Below are 20,744 nucleotides of genomic sequence, written 5' to 3'. Positions count from 1 at the left end.
TTCCTATTTCGCCTTCTTGACTTGTTTTTGGATTATTTGAATCTATTTTAGAATTTCATTTCAATTTATGTACTGGATTTTTAACTACACAGCTTTGTATTACTTCCTTTTTAGTTGCTTTTTAGAGACTATAAAATTCCTTATATTTTCATAATCTACATTGAGTTAATATTGTACCACTACATAAAATGCAGGAACTCTTCAACAATATTACCTGCATTTATCCACACTCCTGGTCGTTTTTGTTACAGTTATTATATGTATCACATTGTATATATATTGTAAACCCTACATCACAATGTTAATTTTTGCTTTAATTGGACTTGTATTTTAAAGAAATTAGGGAAAAAATATAGTCCTTAATGCCTCCCCATATATTTTCTATTTCTAATGCTCTATTTTATTTTATTTTATTTTACTTTATTTTATTTCATTTTTGAGACAGAGTTTCACTCTCATCACCCAGGCTGTAGTGCAATGGCCTGATCTCAGCTCACTGTAACCTCCACCTCCCAGGTTCAAGTGATTCTCCTGCCTCAGCCTCTCAAGTATCTGGGATTACAGGCATCCACCACCACACCTGGCTAATTTTTGTGTTTTTAGTAGAGATGGGGTTTCACCATGTTGGCCAGGCTTGTCTCAAACTGACTTCAGGTGATCCACCTGCCTCGGCCTCCCAAAGTACTGAGATTACAGGCGTGAGCCACCATGCCCAGCCTCTTCATTTCTTTCTGAAAACCTGGGTTTTCCTCTGATATCATTTCTCTTCATCATGCCCTCCTTCTTCTGTCCTTTCTAGAGTGGGCCTGGTGAGACTAATCCTCTTATTGTTTATTTGAATGTATTTATTTAATGTCCCTTCTCTGCAGATATTTTCACTGGATATAGAATTCTGGGTTAACTGGTATGTTTCCCCTCAACACTTGAAAAAAATATGGTTCCACCCAGTAAGGTGGCACACACCTATAATCCCAGCTACTCAGGAGACTGTGGTGGGAGGATCACTTGAGCCCAGGAGTTCAAGGCTAGCCTGGGCAAAATAGCAAGACCGCATCTGAAGAAAAAAAAAAAAAAAAAAAAAAGGTTTAAAATGCAGTTCCACTGTGCTGCGGTCTCCATAGTTTCCAATAAGAAATCTATAATGATTTAAATCATTGTTGCTTTCCTATCTGTCAGGTGTCAGTTTCCTCTGGCGGATTCAAGATTTTCTTGCTGTCTTTGAATTGCCAGTTAGATCTCGGTATTCCCAGGCATGGACTTTGTATTAGTTTCCTAGAGTTGTCATAACAAAGTCCCACAAACTGGATGGCTCAAAACAACAAAAGTGAATTGTTTCATAGTTCCGGTGGCCAGAAGTCCAAAATAAAGGTGCGTGCGGAGTTGGTTCCTTCTGAAGGCTCTAAAGCTGTTCCATGCCTGTCTCCTAGCTCCAGTGATGTTGCCAATTCTTGGTATTCTTGGCTTGCAGACTCCATCTCTGCCTCCATCTTCAGGAGGTGCTCTCCCTGTGTGTTTCTTTGTCCAAATTTTCTTCTCTTAAAGAGACATCAGTCATGCAGGATTAGGGCCCACCCTAATGGCATCATCTTAACTTGATTACATCTGTAAATACCCTATTTCCAAATAAGGTTGCATTTAAGCACCGGGGTCTTAGACTTCAGCACACCTGTTGAGGGACACAATTCAATCCATAACAGTTTTCCTCGAATTTATTCTATTGTTGGTTCACTGAACTTCTTGAATCTATAAGTTTATGTTTTCACCAAATCGAGGGAGTTTGGCCATTATTTATTTCTTCAAATATTTTTCTGTTTAATTCTCTCCCCTTTTTCTTGGGTTCCACGTGACCCGTATGCTAGAACTTCAGAGTCCCACCAGTCCCTGAGGCTGTTTTCTCTTCTTGTAATTAGACCATTTCTATTGATCTATCTTCAATTTTACTCTATGTTTTCTCTATAAAGTCCATTCTACTATTGCTTCTATGCAATGATTATTTTCAGATATCAGAATTTTTTATTTTAAAATTGCCATTTGGTTTCCTTTGTGTGTTTTATTTTGCTCAGGATATTTCTTACCAATATGTATATTCGCCATAAGTTAATGTTTTCCTTTACCACACTGGATATAATTATAATAGCTGCTTTTAAGTATTTTCCTGAAACTTTCAACATCTGGGGAATTTTGAAAATGGGTCATTTTTTGTGATTTTTAAATAAATTAAGTCATTCTGGATGATACCTCGAGCATAGTTAATGTTATACTGAAGAGACTCTGGATTTTGCTTCAAGGGGTATTGATGATTTTGCTACAGCAGGCATTTGATTTAGTGTGGCTCCTGCTGTCATGCATGTGGTGGGAGGCACCTCAGATCTCAGTTCAGTTCTTTAAGCCCTAAGTACAAGCTGATTTCATTTGTCCTGTGCATGTATGATTCAGGGATCAGCCATAAATTTGGGCTAAGTTTCTTATACATTGTTTGGGGCTCTCCTTTGGCTCTCTTCTTTCCAGAGTTCCTCCTTTACTCTCTGGGGGTGCTGGTTGCCCCAGGCTTCTTTGCCTGGTTCATCCAGCCAAAGAGATGGTAAGATTTGTATTGGAGTTTTAGCTGCTCTGGACTGCTGTGGCAGTGACCCTGACTGCATTCCGGGCAAAGACCCCAATGTGAAGAACTCATTCCATGCGGGTCTCTTGTTGCAGGGAACATGTTTCAGTAATTAACTGTGTGGCAATTAGAAACAATTCTTTTACATCTTTCTGGACATTGCCAACAATTGCCTTTTTTTAAACAAGCAACAAATGTGTTTTGTAGCATTTTTATTATTCTGTAAATTCCATCTCTTCATTGTATTTTGTAAGTTATTCCATAAGCTAATACAGGTTTTAAATGTTGTCTTCTGTGCTATTCCTTGTAAGTGTAGTATTAAAATAGTTTAACTTAAAAATAAATTAATGTAAGCCACCATATTAACAACTTAAAGGAGAAAAATCATGTTTATCTCTGTAGATCCATAAAAAGTCTTTGATAAAATTTAATATTTGTTTATGATTTTCAACAATTCCTAGAAAACTAGGAATAGAAGGGAACTTCTTCAATCCAACAGATGACTTAATATATTAATAATAATAATAACAACAACAATAACATCCACAGCAAACACTGTACTTACTGGTAAAATATTAAAATATATGTCCTTAGAACCAAGAACAAGATAAGGATGCACACTTTAGCCACTTCTGCTCAATATTGTGCTAGAGATTCTAGCCAGGTCAACAAGGTAAAAAAAAAAATTAACAAGTAAAGTATGTCAGCATTGGAAAGGAGGCCATAAAACTGTATTCTCAGATAACACGATTGTGTCTGTAAACAGCATAAAACATTACCCAGACTAAAGTTAGTTAGTGAATTTAGCAAAGTCATTGAATAAATAAAAGGTAGATTCCCAAAATAAATCATATTTCTATATGCAAATAGAAAATAAAAATTGTTAAAAGATATTATTTACAATAGCATCAAAAAACAAGAAATAAATATAACCACAGATGAGGAAGGTGGTTACACCATGCATTACCACATTGCTGAGAGAAATTAAAAACAGTATTGATGAAAGGAGATATTGTTCGAGGCTTAGAAAAGTCAATATTGTTTAAGTGTCAGTTCTTCCCCAAATTGATCTGTGATTTCAGCGATATCCTAATCAAAATCCTGAGAGGTATGTTAATGGAACTTGACAAGCTAATTCTATCACTTATATGGAAATATAAAATGCCAAGTAGAGGTAAGAGAGTCTTGAAAAAGAAAAAGCAGGAAATTTTTAAATTAAACTTTAAGTTCTGAGGTACATGTGCAGAACGTTTGTTATATAGGTATACACGTGCTATGGTGGTTTGCTCTAGGACTTTTATACTGCCAGATGTCCAGACAAAATATGAAGCTCTAGGAATTCAATAGTGTGGCTTTAGCACAGAACAGACAAATAGCTAATTAAATAGATTAGACTCCAGAAATAGATGCACCACGTATCATCATCATTTTATGACAGCGGTGTTGCTGCAGTGCATTATGGAAAGGATAGCCTTTTCAAGATTTGATGTTAGGTCATTTTGCTGTCCATACAGAAAAGAAATAAACCTTGAATGCAGCCTCACAACATACACAGTCTAATCTGAATCAGTTGTATATCTGGATATGAAATTACAACAATAAAGCTTCTAATTCGTAAGAAAACAAGTAAGAGTACTTCCATGACCTTGTGGAAGCCAAAAAAAAAAATCTTAAATAGAACATAGAAACCATTCATCATAAAAGGTTAATTAATTGCATGATGATAAAATTAAGAATCACTTTTCCTGAAAACTTTACATTAAGAGAAAGCCACAGAGTGGGTAAAGATATTGAGCTATACCTGGGTGACGAAGAACTACTATCTAGACTACAAACACTACCCCTTAGAAATCAAAAAGAAAAGGACAGAAACCAACAGAAAAATGGGCCAAAGACTTCAACAGGCAACACACAAAGCGGGGATGTCCAAATGCCACTAAACCTATGAAAAGGTGCTTAACTTCTTTTGACATCCAGGAATGAAAATTAAAAGTACGGTGTGATACCACTGCACACTTACCAGAATGGCCAAACTGAAGAGGATCAACAATGATGACTGATGGCGAGGTGTGGAACAGAAGACTCTCCAACTCTGTTGAAAGGAAGCAGGGAGCAAGGATGTCAGTTAGGAGACATTTGCAGAAGCCAGAAAGGAAGCGAGGAAGCCTGGACCAGGCTGGGGCACAAACACGGAGAAGTGTGGATGTAAACATATGTAGCCATGATCCCTCGCTTTTGTCTCCTGGTCTCTTCAGGATCCCTTTCCCTATCTCCCTACGGTATGTTTAAACGAGGGCTTTAGCATGTGGGAAGAACCTTAAACAAACAGTTCAGGGAGCTCAGGGTGTTTTCTAATGCTAGTGCTGGCTGTGAGACAATGTTAAATATTTGGTTGCAGCAAGCGTAATTGTGGTTTTGCCATTAAATGTAATGGCCAAAAACCGCAATTACACTTGGCACCAATCTAACCAAAACATTACCAAACAATTAATTTAAGCATAACCAAAACATTACCCTACACTTACCCAAACCACTGTCAGACAACTGGAAGAGTCAAATATGGGCATAAACACCAGGGTCAGGGTTGGGCCTGAACCTTTAGAGTATACTTCCTGTTTTTTATTATCTTTTGTTTTGGGGGTGCTTTTTGAAAAGCAGTCTCCCTCTGTCGCCCAGGCTGGAGAGCAGTGTGGTACAATCTCGGCCCACAGCAACCTCCACCTCCTGGGTTCCAGCAGTTCTCCTGCCTCAACCTCCCAAGTAGCTGAGATTACAGGCGAACACTACCACACCTGGCTACTTTTTTTGTATTTTTAGTAGAGATGGGGTTTCACCATGTGGGTTGGCTAGGCTGGTCTTGAATTCCTGACCCCAGGTGATCCGCCCGCCTCAGCCTACCAAAGTCCTGGGATTACAAGCGTGAGCCACTGTGCCTGGCCTTTAGGGATACTTCTTGATGCCAAGTGCTTTACCAGAATCATATATACCAGTAGATTTTTTACCAATGTTATTACATTTAATTATTTCAACAACATCATGAGTAAATGAGAATGAGACTTATTAGGAAGGGAAATTGCCAAAACCTTAGTGATGGAGCAGAACAAGCAGCCAGGTTAAGCTAAAAGCCCCATCCCCTGGAGATAAATCACAGTGTCTGGCTAAGACTCAGGTCTCTGGGAGTTAAGCACAATTGCTAAATGATTACTGTCCTCAGCCAGCCCCAAGGAGTTGTCAACAATCTCTGATTGATTTAAGATAGACCATTCACTTCAGTCCTGATTGATTAGAGATTAAGAGATAATTTAATCAGACATTGAAGTGTGCTTTTGATCTGGACAAAGTAAACATGGCGTCATTAGCACAAAAATCAGATTTCTGGAAGAAAAGCATTCTCTGAAATGCAGAGCTGGTCCTGGTGGTGGGTGTGCGAGCAGCCCTAAGGAGGCATTATTTCCCCAGGACAGCAGCTTCACAAATGATTTTTTAAGTTCTCTGACATAGACAACCATCATCAATAACCATCATCTAAGCACAAAATCAGTTCTTTTGTTAGTAAAATGAGCGGCTGACCATTTTATGAAAGGAACTCATGAATGGAAGACCAACATAAAAACACAGGGGACACCACTCCTGTTGATGTGGGGTGGGAGACTGGAGGTACTGCCTCTTGTTCAACGGTGGTGCCTGAGGCTCGCTCACTGAACCTGGGACCCAGAGACACACTGTTTGATATTCACTTGCCAGAGCGTTCCTTGTACTTGTCTGTTAGCATCATTTTTCAACTTCTGAGGAAGTAAGTTTTTGAGAGCAGCAGTGAAACTCCTTGAAAACCATTGCCAATATCTTACAGAGGAATAGAGTGAGCTGGGTGAGGGGTTAGCTTGGCACATCCATCCGTGGTGGTGGATGGTGAGCTGGAACCAGCTCATGTGAGCTTACAGGAGCCAACCGTGTACACCTCTTCCCAAGTCTACGTCTAGTGAAGTCAGCCATCGTGGGAGTATTTACACCAAGAAAACTGGCAAACACTACAGATTGGAGCTGGAACTGGGTGCCTCATTCATTCATTGAAATTTGCCAAGCTGAAGACTAACATTAAAAGTGACATCCTGTAAGACTGATACCAAAAATCAAAGGTGGGGCTAGAGTCTGAGGAGAGCAGATCTAACTAGATTTCCAAGCATGAAGGCTTCAGAAAAACAGAAGCCAGGTACAAAGAGAGCCAAAGGAAGATCTAGAAACAAGGAAAGACAAGAATCAGGAATGATGGAGCAGGTAGGTGGGATAGAACCAAAGAAATTTCAAAGATGGTAGGCAGTTGTCTTTGGCATATCTACATAAAATGGTCACCACAGAAATTCCATTTCAGCCAGGCTCATCTCTGACTGTGATTCCATCCTTTTGGGGGCCCTCATAGCAGGTCCCCATCTTTGACTCCATCAAGCTTGTCATGCTGGAAGAAAATAGCTATGCTCCACTGATAAATCTCAAGTCATGACAGGCTTTACTCCATGTAGCTTTCTCAGCATTTTTCAGGGCAATGGGTTATTAGCCTGGAATAAAAGTTACTAAAAAAAACACAAACAGTCTAGGTGCAGTGGCTCATGCCTCTAATCGGAGCACTTTGGGAAGCCAGGGTGGTAGGATCACTTGAGCCCAGGAGTTCAAGACCAGCCTTAGGCAATATAGCAGAACCCTGTCTCCAAATTAGCCAAGCATGTGGTATGTGCCTATAGTTCCAGCTGCTCAGGAAGATTAGGTGGAAAAATGACTTGAGCCTGAAAGATGAAGGTTGCAGAGAGCCATGATCACACCAATGCACTCCAGCCTGGGCGGCAGAGCAAAACCCTGTCTTTTCAAAGTTAAAAATATCAGGAAAATCAATAGAGTTCTCATCATATTATAAATTACTTTAAATTGCAATTTAGTAACAACTGAATTACTGTGGTTATGCTATTGATTTCATATATCACATAATTATGACTCTACTAATACCATCATTAATTAGCTAATGATGGTATTAGTAGAGTCATAATTTTGAGGATTTGGGGTTTTTTAAGCCCAGAATGGGAGCAGAGAAGATACTATGTATCTTGTAAAAGCTTATGGCAAACACTTAAATTATTAAGACATCCATCCTTGACTAAGAGATCATTATATATTTGGGAGGAATTAATGGGTATGGGTATAACTTAGTATATTTTTGAGAGAGACACACAAACTGAAGTAATACAGCACAAGACTAGTGATTGATAGAGTCGTCAAAATGGGATATTATGCAGCCCACAGGTATTGTGGAACAGTGGAATGGCAAAGTCACAGCAGTGGAGTAGCAATAAGCTCTCAAGTCCAGGTAATACAATCAAGGACATTTGAATAGAAGGGGACATTTTGTATATTTACCAAAACACACACACACACACATATACACATGCATATGTACACATGTGGATAGCTAGGTAGGTAGGTAGGTAGATAGATGATTGATTGATTGGTAGATAGATAGATAGATAGATAGATAGATAGATGCTTTATTGAGCAATCTCAGTTCAGTAAGGTATCTTAATAATGTCTTGGGCACATTCCATAACCTTCTGGTCACTTTTATTTATGAGTAATCCAGTCGAGTCTAATTTTATATTCAGCTTACATCTCTTGTTTCTTGCCCCAGCCCCCTGCACCATCCACTACAAATCAGAATTGTGGTTTGAGGGTCTTGGAAATTGTCTTAGTCCATTTTCTGTTGCTATAATAGATACTAAAGACTAGGTAACTTATGAATAAAAGAAATTTATTCGGTTCACAGTTCTGGAGACTGGGAAATTTAGTAGCATGGCACTGGCATCTGGTGAGAACATAATGGAAAGACAGAAGCAGAAGCAAGAGGCAAGAGAAAGGAGAACCAGGCCAAAATCATCCTTTTTACCAGCAACCCATTGATAATTAATGCCTTCAATAATGGCATTAATCCATTTGTGAGGTCAGAGCCCTCATGACCTAAACACCTCTCAAAGGCCCCACCTCTAATACTGTTACAATGGCAGTTAAATTTCAATGTGAGTTTTGATAAGGATATTCAAACCATAGCAAAGAAAGAGGACATATCATATATATACATACATATATATATATGTATATATATATATACATATATTTATATGTGTGTATATATATATACATATATATATATATACATATATATATATATATATTTTTTTTTTAAGTTCTGGGGTACATGTGCAGATCGTGCAGGATTGTTACATGGGTATATACATGTCATGGTGGTTTGCTGCATCCATTCCCCCCGTCATCTACATTAAGTATTTCTCCTAATGTTATCTCTCCCCTAGCCTCCCCAACCCCCAACAGATCCCCGTGTGTGATGTTCTCATCCTTCTGTCCATGTGTTCTCATTGTTCAACACCTGCTTATGAGTGAGAACATGCAGTATTTGGTTTTCTGTTCTTGTGTTGGTTTGCTGAGAATGATGATTTCCAGCTTCATCCATGTCCCTGCAAAGGACATGAACTCATCCTTTTTTATGGCTGTATAGTATTCCATGATGTACATGTGCTACATTTTATCCAGTCTATCACTGATGGGCATTTGGGTTGGTTGCAAGTCTTTGCTATTATAAACAGTGCTGCAGTGAACATCCATGTTCATGTGTCTTTATAGTAGAATGATTTATAATCCTTTGGGTATATACCCAGTAACAGGATTGCTGGGTCAAATGGTATTTCTATTTCTAGATCCTTAAGGAATCGCCACACTGTCTTCCACAATGGTCAAACTAATTTACACTCCCACCAACAGTGTAAAAGTGTTCCTATCTCTCCACATCCTCTCCAGCGTCTGTTGTCTCCAGATTTTTTAATGATCACCATTCTAACTGGCGTGAGATGGTATCTCAATGTGGTTTTGATTTGCATTTCTCTAATGACCAGTGATGATGAGCTTTTTCATATGTTTGTTGGCTGCATAAATGTCTTCTTTTGAAAAGTGTCTGCTCATATCCTTCACCCACTTTTTGATAGGGTTGTTTGGTTGGTTTTTTGTTTGTTTGTTTGTTTGTTTGTTTGTGGGTTTTTTGTAGTTGTTGTAAATTTGTTTAAATTCTTAGTAGATTCTGGATATTAGCCCATTGTCAGATGGGTAAGTTGCAAAAATTTTTTTCCCATTCTGTTGGTTGCTGGTTTACTCTAATGATAGTTTCTTTTGCTGTGCAGAATCCCTTAAGTTTAATTGGATCCCTTTTGTCTGTTTTGGCTTTTATTGCCATTTTGTTTGGTGTTTGAAGTCCTTGCCCATGCCTATGTCCTGAATAATATTACCTAGGTTTTTCTTCTAGGGATTTTATGGTGTTAGGTCTTATGTTTAAATCTTTAATCCATCTGGAGTTAATTTTTGTATAAGGTGTAAGGAAGGCATATAGTTTCAACTTTCTGCATATGGCTAGCCATTTTTCTCAACACCATTTATTAAGCAGGGAATCCTTTCCCCATTGCTTGTTTTTGTCAGGTTTGTCAAAGTTCAGATGGTTGTAGATGTGTGGCATTACTTCCAAGGCCTCTGTTCTATTCCATTGGTCTATGTCTCTGTTTTGATTTTAGTACCATGCTGTTTTGATTACTGTAGCCTGGTAGTATAATTTGAAGTCAGGTAATATGAGGCCTCCAGCTTTGTGGGGGGTTTTTTTGTTTTTTTTGTTTGTTTGTTTGTTTTTTACTTAGGATTGTCTTGGCTATGTGGGCTCTTTTTTGGTTCCATATGAAGATTAAGGTAGTTTTTTCCAGTTCTGTGAAGAAGGTCATTGGTAGCTTGATGGGGATAGCATTGAATCTATAAATTACTTTGGGCAGTATGGCCATTTTCACAATATTGATTCTTCCTAACTGCAAGCATGGAATGGTTTTCCATCTGTTTGTGTCCTCTCTTATTTTCTTGAGCAATGGTTTGTATTTCTCCTTGAAGAGGTCCTTCACATCCCTTATTAGTTGTATTCCTGGGTATTTTATTCTCTTTGTAGCAATTGTGAATGGGAGTTTGCTCATGATTTGGCTCTCTGTCTGTTTTTGGTGTATAGGAATGCTTGTGATTTTTACACATTGATTTTGTATCCTGAGACTTTGCTGAAGTTGCTTATCAGCTTAAGGAGATTATGGGCTGAGACAATGGGGTCTTCTAAATATACAATCATGTCCTCTGCAAATAGAGACAATTTTGCTTCCTCTTTTCTTAATTGAATATCCTTTATTTCTTTCTCTTGCCTCATTGCTCTGGCCAGAACTTCCAATACTATGTTGAATAGGAGTGGTGAGAGAGGGCATCCTTGTTTTGTGCCAGTTTTCAAAGGGCATGCTTCCAGTTTTGCCCATTCAGTATGATATTGGCTGTTGGTTTGTCATAAATAGCTTTTATTATTTTGAGATACGTTCCATCGATACCTAGTTTATTGAGAGTTTTTAGAATAAAGGGCTGTTGAATTTTGTCAAAGGCCTTCTCTGCATCTATTGAGATAATCATTATTTTGTCCCTTTTTTCTACTCCAGCATCTTTGAGAGAAAACAGAGTCATAGCGAGGGACTTAGAGATCTCCCCTCAACTTTTCTCTGCAAGGATTGTGACTACATTGTTGGGAATGGGACGAGGAAAGACAAAGTTAAAGATTTTCTTACTAACAAGCTGTCTGATGGGATGAGGAGGGTATCTGGCCCCAGTTGTTGACCAACCATGGGGCACTTAATGACCTGAGTTTTCCTATGAGCACAAAAGTGCCAAATCTGAGGTCACAGAACATCTTTTTACATCCATGTTTATATACAGATACCCTTTCAAATATTTGCTTCCCTTTTGGTAGTGAAAACATACAACATACATACAATACAGCAAGATAAAATATATTTAAATATAGGTGAGAAACAGGAAACCAGGGAAATTTTTTAGTAAAAAGTAAGATGAAATAAAGTCAGTGTATAAGGTAAATGTCAAAGGTCTTGCACACCCTCCTGAATAACATTAGAAACAGACCAAGGAAAAAGGGTCTGTTGATTTCAGAGGAGGGATCATATGGATAGCACTTGGCTTAGAAGACATATTTTGGTATTTTTCATACAAATACTGTGTTTGAATTGCAGCTAATTTTATTTAGGATTTTCATAATTATCTGTTAATAAAATGTATTTCATTTCTTTTCTTCTAATAATACTTGTTCTGTTTTTATCAAAAATGTCTTATCCAGGACGGGTGCGGTGGCTCAAGCCTGTAATCCCAGCACTTTGGGAGGCTGAGGCGGGTGGATCACGAGGTCAAGAGATCGAGACCATCCTGGTCAACATGGTGAAACCCCGTCTCTACTAAAAAAAAAAAAGACAAAAAATTAGCTGGGCATGGTGGCGTGTGCCTGTAATCCCAGCTACTTAGGAGGCTGAGGCAGGAGAATTGCCTGATCCCAGGAAGCAGAGGTTGCGGTGAGCTGAGATCGCGCCATTGCACTCCAGCCTGGGTGACAAGAGCGAAACTCCGTCTCAAAAAAAAAAAAAAAAATGTCTTATCCTTATAAAATGATTTGGGGAGCTTTCCCTTTATAAAAATTTTCTTGATTGGCTTATATAAGATAGGGATTATCTGATACAAGAAGTTATGGTAAAATATACTTAAAAGGTGTTCTGGTAACATGATGTTTAATTATCAATTCAATTATTTATTTTTATTCAGGTTTTCTATTTCCCCTTTAATTAATTTTAAAATTTTTATTTTCTAGAAAATATTTATCTGTGTTTTCTATTTATTTTCAGAATGTTTTCATAGTAATATACCCAAAATATATGCAAAATGTGGAAGCTGTATCTCCAAAAATATACAGAGAGAACAACTATGTTTTTATATCTCTACTATATCTCTTTTTATTAATCTGATGCCTTGGTTTATTATTACAATCTATAAATTATAAGTTTGAAAAAAGGGCCCTGAAAGTTTGTGGCTGGTGAGCTCAGATCTCTAAGTCTTTGTATATTTGAAAATGTTTTTATTTTTATTTCACTCCCAAATGAGAGTTTTGTGGACATAGAACTAGAGTAATATTTCCCTCAATACTTTGAAGTATAACTAGATACAAAATAACAATTTCCACAACAATGATCTACATAACATCAGTCAACCACATACTACACACACACACACACACACACACACACACAGGTGCCACAGTCAAATATGGAAGCACTGCATACTATCTTGCAGATTCACAATGCACATTTATATAATTAAAGTCTTTGAGACACCTAACAGCAAAGAAATCTCTTCACCCTTTTAACCTAGCATGCCTCTTCAGATGTCTCTTTTTCTTAGAATTGTCAACATCACATAGAAACCAGTTTCAGAGATCCTACAGCACACTAATTTAAAGATTAACTGTCAACAAATAACTGCATATTTGTTCTAAGTATATCTCTATTCTGCTGTTATTTACCCTAATTTAGACTATGGAATTAGGTTGCTGTAAGTACATAACAAATTGCCACAAATTTAGTAACTTACAAGAGCAGCCATTTATATCTCAAAATTCTGTAGGTCAGAAGTCTGGCCACAACCTGAGTTCTCTGCTCAGGATCTCAGAGGCTCAAATCAAGGTGTTGGCCCACCTTATGTTCTTATCGAGGTGCTTGTCTGGTGAAAACATTGTTTCCAAGATCATTCATATGTTCCAAGATCATTCTGGTCGTTGGCAGAATTCAGATCCTTGCTAGTTGTTGCCTGGAGCAGTCCTTGACACCTGACTCTCTTTATCATCAAAGGCAATGATGGAAAATGTTTCTTACATTGACTCCTTCTCACACTTTATCCCTCTGACTTCAGACAGGATCTACTCTTTTTGTTTTTAAGGGCTGATCTAATTAGGTCAGCCCACCCAAATTATCTTCCCTTTGATTGATTAATTCAAGGTCGGTTACTTGGTAACCTAATTATGGCTTGGTGTCCAACACATCCATAGGCCCCACCTGCATCCAGTCCAAGGGGATTATACAGTGTGTATACACAGGGTGCAGGAATCTTGAGGACCATCTCAGAATTCTCTCTACCACATTTATTATCCATCTCAGAATTCTCTCTACCACATTATTCAGTGCCAACCTGTGTAGGTGGCCACACCTCACACCAGATGAGGAATTTCACTGTCTCCTTTTTAGAGAAGTCCATCACTATCATATAATCCTTAGATTTTCTGCCAGAACAATAACTGGTGTGAGTTGGGCTTTGAGTGTCCAGTCTATCATGCAAAAAGGAAGTCTATTTAAGCTAATCCACAACATTGGATTGTATTCCATTTTTGCAGTATCATTACCCAGTTACCACAGTAAGTTGCCGTTCATTCATTTCTTCATTTATCAATGTGCTCAGTAGACATCATGTGTGGTTTCTGTGTACAAAGCTTTTCTGTGTCTCAGAGACATAACTTTACTGGCAATTGTAACAGAGAAGCTGAAGACAGGGAGACCAGTTAGGAAGTTATTACAAGGACAAAGAATGACAAGAGCCATACCTAGACCAGGGGCAGTGGAAGTAAGAGGAAAAGACGGACTCTAGAGTAAGGAGGAAAATTTGGACTCCCTGACTGATTGGATATGAGCTCCTGAAGGTTGGCCAAGGGTTGATCAGGGTTGGCCAAGCTATGCAGATGAGGAACATCACTGAAGATGACTGTTTACCAACAAAGCATGTGCAGAGGGCAAAGCTAGAATAATAGCTCTTTTCTTCCCTCTGTTTTCTGGGTATTCTAAAGTAGGCACAAGAAGGTCAGTTACATTGCTTATGATCACACAGCAGATTTTCTTGGTTTTCAGTCTGTTCATCTAATCCCATGCTTTCTTTACAGGTGTTTAAGTGAATCATCTCCAGAAGTAAAAGATGAGAGATATATGTAGGATATAAATATAGATATGGATACAGATATAGACAGAATATATATATATATGTGCAATATATGTATGTATATATACAAATATGTACAGATATATATAATATACAAATATATAATGTACAAATTTTATATGTAACATTCAATTATATACATATTACATATTTAAACACAAAGAGACCTTGCTTCCTGTTGTACCAAACCACAAGTAAATATTGGCCTAATTTGCCATAGCAATACCTATAAATAAATCAATTCTATTCTAGTTTGTGGCAGAGGATTCTCAGAGATTTGTAAGGAGATGGTAAAGCCTTGATCAAAATCCAGCTTATTTGCTCTTATGCAAATATTTCAAGAAGAAATATAAGCTTTCCATATATTATACATGTATTTATGCGGATTGCCAGCAGTTACAAGGGTTACGTCTTAGCAGCATAGTCTCTGGCACTTCCTTCCTAGGATAGATTCAAACCACACACTACTGGGAGGGATAGATCTTCTCCTGTGACCAGACTCCAAGGGCACTACTTGTTAATGTAAAACGCTGTTATGTTGCTAGCAAGAGCAGGGGAAAATGCTCCTGATTCAATTCTACTAATGGAGTTGTCTATCATTGTCCTTGACTTTAGGAGGCACTATTTTTGAATGTCATTTTTAAAACTTATGACTGGTGCCACCCAAATTGAAAGTCACACACATTGCAAGGTTCTGAGGAAAAGTAGCGGTAGTTCACAGGCTTCATTTGCTTCTTTCCTGCTCTTTCTCCTCCAGGGAGAACTTTTACACAGAAAGCACCAAGCCCAGTCCATTTAACTTTCATTGGTAATAAATACTGGCATTGGCTGAATGATATCAGGCAGCCTCTTGTGAATCAAACTGATGTCTTATTTCCCTCCCTTTATGTCTGGTTGCAAGAGAGGAGAGGCAAAGCTAGGGGTCAGTCTAACCGATGTCTGACCTATGTCACACCATTAAGACCACCCTTCCTCTACATCATGAGGTATCTAATCTCCACTTCTAATTGGTATTCCTGCCTTACTCTTGACTATCCACTACCCCTTCAAACTTAACACAACCCAAATCAAATTACCTATCCTTACCAGTTTTCAATCCTTAACCTATTGTGAATTTCATAAATTTGTGAGTGTGCATATATGAATCACTCTGCCTCTGTTCTCTGAGATTGGAGTCATCTTTTCTCATACCTCCCCCTAAATGAAAATACTAAGTGAAAATACCTTCTAACTCATATTGAACATGTCTCTGAAATTTCCCACGAAGTTTTCTCCTTTGGATTATAGCATCACCCTCATATCCATATCCTTATCATCTTAGCCACATTGAGCCAGTAAGGGGTCCCATTATTCACTCTGCCACAGCCAGTAAAACCCTTTCTAACCATGGCACAATCTTCCCTTTATAATATCAAAAATAAAAGCAGATCAAGTTAGGAAAAATTGCAAAATTTATTATCGCACAAAAAATATAGATTACAATCTGGGAGACTTCACACCAAGTGGTAAGAAGCTCCAGTAGGCAGTTAGTTACATGGTTTATAAAGCATAAAGGAGGAAGTATTTTGACTTTTTCCATGATTGGTTGGTATATATTATCATTTTTCTTTTCAAGCAAAACAGAGCTGTTTAAGCCTATTCGTCTATAGCTGACTGGTTTAATTTCGGGGAATCATGTGGACAAGGAAGTTAAAGCTTACATTTTGTGTTTATAATTAAAGCCTTTCAGGGAATTAGAATGACCAGTTTTGGTTACATGGTTATGGGCAGTTGGCCTTGGGTTATATCTAGACTGTGGCCTCCATTTTCATATATCTTGATGATGATGATGATGATGATGATGATGATGATGATGATGATGATGAGACAGTCTCACTCTGTCCCCCAGGCTAGAGTGCAATGGGGTGATCTCAGCTCACTACAACCTCAACGTCCTGGGTTCAAGTGATTCTCCTGCCTCAGCCTCCAAGTAGCTGGGATTACAGGCATACACCACCATGCCTGGTTAATTTTTGTATTTTTAGTAGACACAGGGTTTTACCATCTTGGCCAGGCTGGTCCCAAACTCCTGACTTCACATCTTCCTCCTGCCTCAGCCTCCCAAAGTGCTGGGATTACAGGCAGAGCCACCACACCCAGCGCCATTTTTATGTTTCCTTAACAACACCCAAGACCTGCAATTCTCCAGATGATCAAGGTCCACATGAATGACTCATAGTTTCCTTAACTGCCCCAATCTCTTTGACCTTCTATTCCATTCACCATGAGCCATCCATTCTCACACTTACACCCTAGATCTTGCTAAAGTATCACAAACTCTCCAGCCATGTACAGTCTTCTATCTTCCATACCCAGGCCCCTATTTCCATCATTCTGTTCCTTCATGGCTTTGGGACACTCAGTCATTCAGCCCCTCTCTGCCCTCCTAGCTATGTCCCTCCTCCCACATGTCCTCAACTTAGGGAATCCAGGCTCAGGAATTTGTGACCTCTTCCTCTCCCACATGCCGTAGCTCTCACTGACATTTAACCAGTCCACACTCTGCCACCCTCCTCTCCTTGCCTGCTAGTCTCCCACACACTCTGATCTGCCTCCCCCAGGCCTGACCCATCTATGGGCCACCAACAGCACTGCCGCAGTGACTTCTCTGCAATGCAGATCTGAGTGTGTCATTTCCATGGTGCAGATCCTTCAGTTGCTTCCAGATGCCTTCAAGAGAAGTCCAAGCTCTATCCAGCAGCTGTTCATGATCTGGATTCTACATATGTATTCAGTTTCATCCACAACATCCTCCAGTACGATCCAGATGTAGTAAGCCACCTGCAGTTACCCCAGGGACTCATGTGCTCTGTAAACTTCAGCCCTTGCCCATGGCACCCCTCTACCTGGAATATTCCTCCCACCCACCCCTTCTCCATCCCACCGATTCTTGCTCATTTTTTTTCTTTTTTTGAGATGGAGTCTCACTCTGTCACCCAGGCTGGAGTGCAGTGGCACCATGTCAGCTCACTGCAACCTCCGCTACCTGGGTTCAAGCAATTCTCCTGCCTCAGCCTCCCAAATAGCTGGGATTACAGGTGTCTGCCACCGCGCCCAGCTATTTTCGTACTTTTTAGCAGAGACAGGGTTTCGCCATCTTACCAGGCTGGTCTTGAACTCCTGATCTTGTGATCCACCTGCCTCAGCCTCCCAAAGTGCTGGGATTACAGGCATGAGTCACCATGCCCAGCCTGTTGCTCATTTTTTAAGGCTCAGTTAAAGCATTGTGTCCTCCGGGAAATCGTGTCTACCTGTCCATCAGGCTGAGCCTTTGGGAAGCTCACTACAGCATCTTCTGCTTTGTCATTGCCTGCCTGCAATGTAAGACTCTGAAGTCTAAAGTTAGAGGCTGTGGCCCCAGCTCTCCAGCACTTAAGGGTGGTAGCTGTGTCCCAGCACCCAGCTCAGAGCCAGTGCCCAACAAGTGTTTATGAATGAATGGATCACCTTTACCCTCCTTTATTTACCAACACTCCCCTCATCACTGCCTAAATTGCTCATTATGCAACTGCTACCAGTTTACATAATCGCCAATTAAATATTTCCTTTAGTTAGTTACCCTGTTTTAATTTTATTAAGTTCAATTTCTGTAGGTAGAAATAGTCTCATTTTAATAAAGATGATTATGTTTTTCTTTGTGAAAATAATAGGTCATTATAGAAAGCATGGAAAATACAGCAAAACGAAATGGAGGAAATATATTCTTAATTGGTAAAACAACTGCTATTAAAATCTGCTGTCCCTTTTTCAGTGTTTTTTTAATTCACTTAATTCCTGTTATTGTGATCATGAACTGTGGTTTCTTGCTTTTGTCACTTAACACTGCAAAACAAGCATTTTCCATCTTATTAGCATTTAGTGTTACATGTAATTATACATACTTATATATAAATTATAATTTAGAAAAGTATAAACTATTATATGTATATATCACAATGTACCTAACCTATTGTTGGGCATTTAGGTTAGAGGATACGACGCACTCCAGAATGGAATAACTGGACCAAAAATAGAGTTTTAAGGACCTGAGACAGTCAGCAGGGCTGGATTCTCACTTAGGCCTTTTTAGAGTAGTACTTATTCCTGGGTTTGATCCTCAAACTTGACATGCCCATAATTAAGTTTTCTCAGTACTGGGAATGATTAGTTCTTAGGAGTTGTATAGGAGTTAACTAAAACTAATTTACAATAGAAATCAGACGTACTGCATGGTCACTGTGGAACTCATTAGTACTGGTTGTCAAATATTTCTGCTCTCTGCCTCCCAGGCGCCCTATAGGATTATATTCCCTGTTTCCTGAGGGTGACTGGAGCCTGTGTCTAGTTCTGAGGAGCTGTGTTTGGAATTGAATACTTATTTGCAGGAGGAACTCTCTTTGCCTCTGTCACTGTGACTGGTGATGCTCAAGAGGGTGTCTGCTCCATCAGCCCGCAGTGAGAATGTGAGCAAGAAATACACGTTAAAGCCCCTGAGACTTGGAAGTTGGCGGTTAGTGCAGCATCAGGATGCCAGCTCATCCTGACTGCCACAGAGAAGATATTCGCATTATTATGCCCGACATATTTAATCTCTATAAATAGAAATCAACCAAAGTTGAAAGATTGCTGTTAGGATTCATCAGAATAAAAGAAAATATGTATCTATTTCAGGTGTTTCACAGCCCTTGATTAAGGGTACTGTAACATTATTAAGACTTCCTCCTCCCAGATAGTTTGGGCTGAGCAATGTCAACATTTACCTTCCCAAGTCTCATTTTTGCACTTTTAATATTGGCCAAGCCAACTTCTAAGGGTCACGGTCTTTCTTTAATTGTTGGTGTTTGATTTTAAAAGTCACACCGTACACTATTTAACAAACGAATACTGTTTTTTTTAACTTTTGTGTATATTGTTTTGAGACAGAGTCTCTGTCTCTCTCTGTTGCCCTGGCTAGAGTATGGTAGTGCAGTATCAGCTCACTGCAGCCTCTGCCTCCCAGGTTCAAGGGATTCTCTGCCTCAGCCTCCCAAGTAGATGGGATTACAGGTGCCCACAGCCGGCTAACAAATGAGTACTTTAGAATCAAATGAAGTAAAATGTAAAAGACCTGCTTTCTCCCTTCCCTACCAGCCCACTTCCTGGAGTTCAGTTTGGAGTGTGCCCCTCCAGACATTTTCTCTGCAGTTCAAAGTACAAATGGGATCCTACTCTTCATATTCATCTGCACTTTGCTTTTTCACTTCATTTGTCAGGTGTCTTTTTATGTCGGTACATGTCAATTTGTCCCTTTCTTTTTGACGATGGCAGAGTTCTCAGTTTCAAACATTTATCAGCCTTCGCTTAACCAGTTTCCTATTTGTAAACAGTTCTGGGTTTTTCCCCAGTCTTTTGCTATTGCTAGTAATGTTCCAATAAGCATCCTTGTTAAATGTATCTTTTGCACACTTGTGCAAGTTGATCCAGAAGGAAAACCCATAAAAATACAATTCTAGGTTGAAGGGAGTTGCAGTTTAAATGCCAGTAAATATGGCCAGTTTCCTTCCCAAAAGTCAAATCAATTTGCATTCCCACCAAAATAGTGTGAGAATTCTTGTCTCTTCCCCCTATCAAGGATGCAGGGTATTACCAAACTTTTAGAAATCCCTTCCATCATAATCACGAAAAAATATATTGTATTGTTGATTTAAAGTACATTTTCTTAATTACAGGTGAGTTTGTGCTTGTTCCTTCTTTAAATATGATAATACCTTCAATCAAGTATGGTGAGGCTTTGGTAGCATTCTTTCTCTTTAAAGTGTGCTGATTTTCCTGTTTGAATCTCAAAGAATAACCCTATTTTTAAGCCCTGAGAAGCATCTTATCACTGCCCCTCATTTACTGAGTAAACAGGGCTCACCACATTTCTAAGACCTTTATATAAATGTACATTATAGCTGGGGTGTTTTACAGGGGCAGCATCAAGGCAGATGGACTGGGAATTGGCCAGCCCTCCAACCTCTCAGTTAATTAATGTGACATATTCTTTCATTGCAGCAATTCAGTTTTGTGTCCTTGCCCACTGACGTGCTGGAAATTGAGGTGAAGGACAAGTTTGCCAAGAGCCGCCCCATCATCAAGCGCTTCTTGGGAAAGCTGTCGATGCCCGTTCAAAGACTCCTGGAGAGACACGCCATAGGGTAAGCCTGTGACTGAG

At 39.1% G+C, this 20,744-nt stretch overlaps 1 protein-coding gene across 12 annotated transcripts in view; it reads left to right on the top strand.

Moving 5' to 3' along the window:
* HECW1 (HECT, C2 and WW domain containing E3 ubiquitin protein ligase 1) overlaps positions 1-20,744 on the top strand; it is a 600,315-nt gene that overhangs the window by 449,609 nt on the left and 129,962 nt on the right. For all 12 annotated transcript variants that reach the window (XM_074379771.1, XM_010341340.3, XM_074379772.1 and 9 more), the window contains one exon: positions 20,585-20,727. In XM_074379771.1, the coding sequence (XP_074235872.1) occupies positions 20,585-20,727 (143 nt within the window). The remainder of the gene's footprint in view (positions 1-20,584; positions 20,728-20,744) is intronic.

This window comes from Saimiri boliviensis, chromosome 10, assembly GCF_048565385.1.
Source record: "Saimiri boliviensis isolate mSaiBol1 chromosome 10, mSaiBol1.pri, whole genome shotgun sequence".
Lineage (NCBI taxonomy): Eukaryota > Metazoa > Chordata > Mammalia > Primates > Cebidae > Saimiri > Saimiri boliviensis.
The sequence above is the reverse complement of the archived record's forward strand: the minus strand, read 5'-3'. Positions and strand labels throughout refer to the sequence as shown.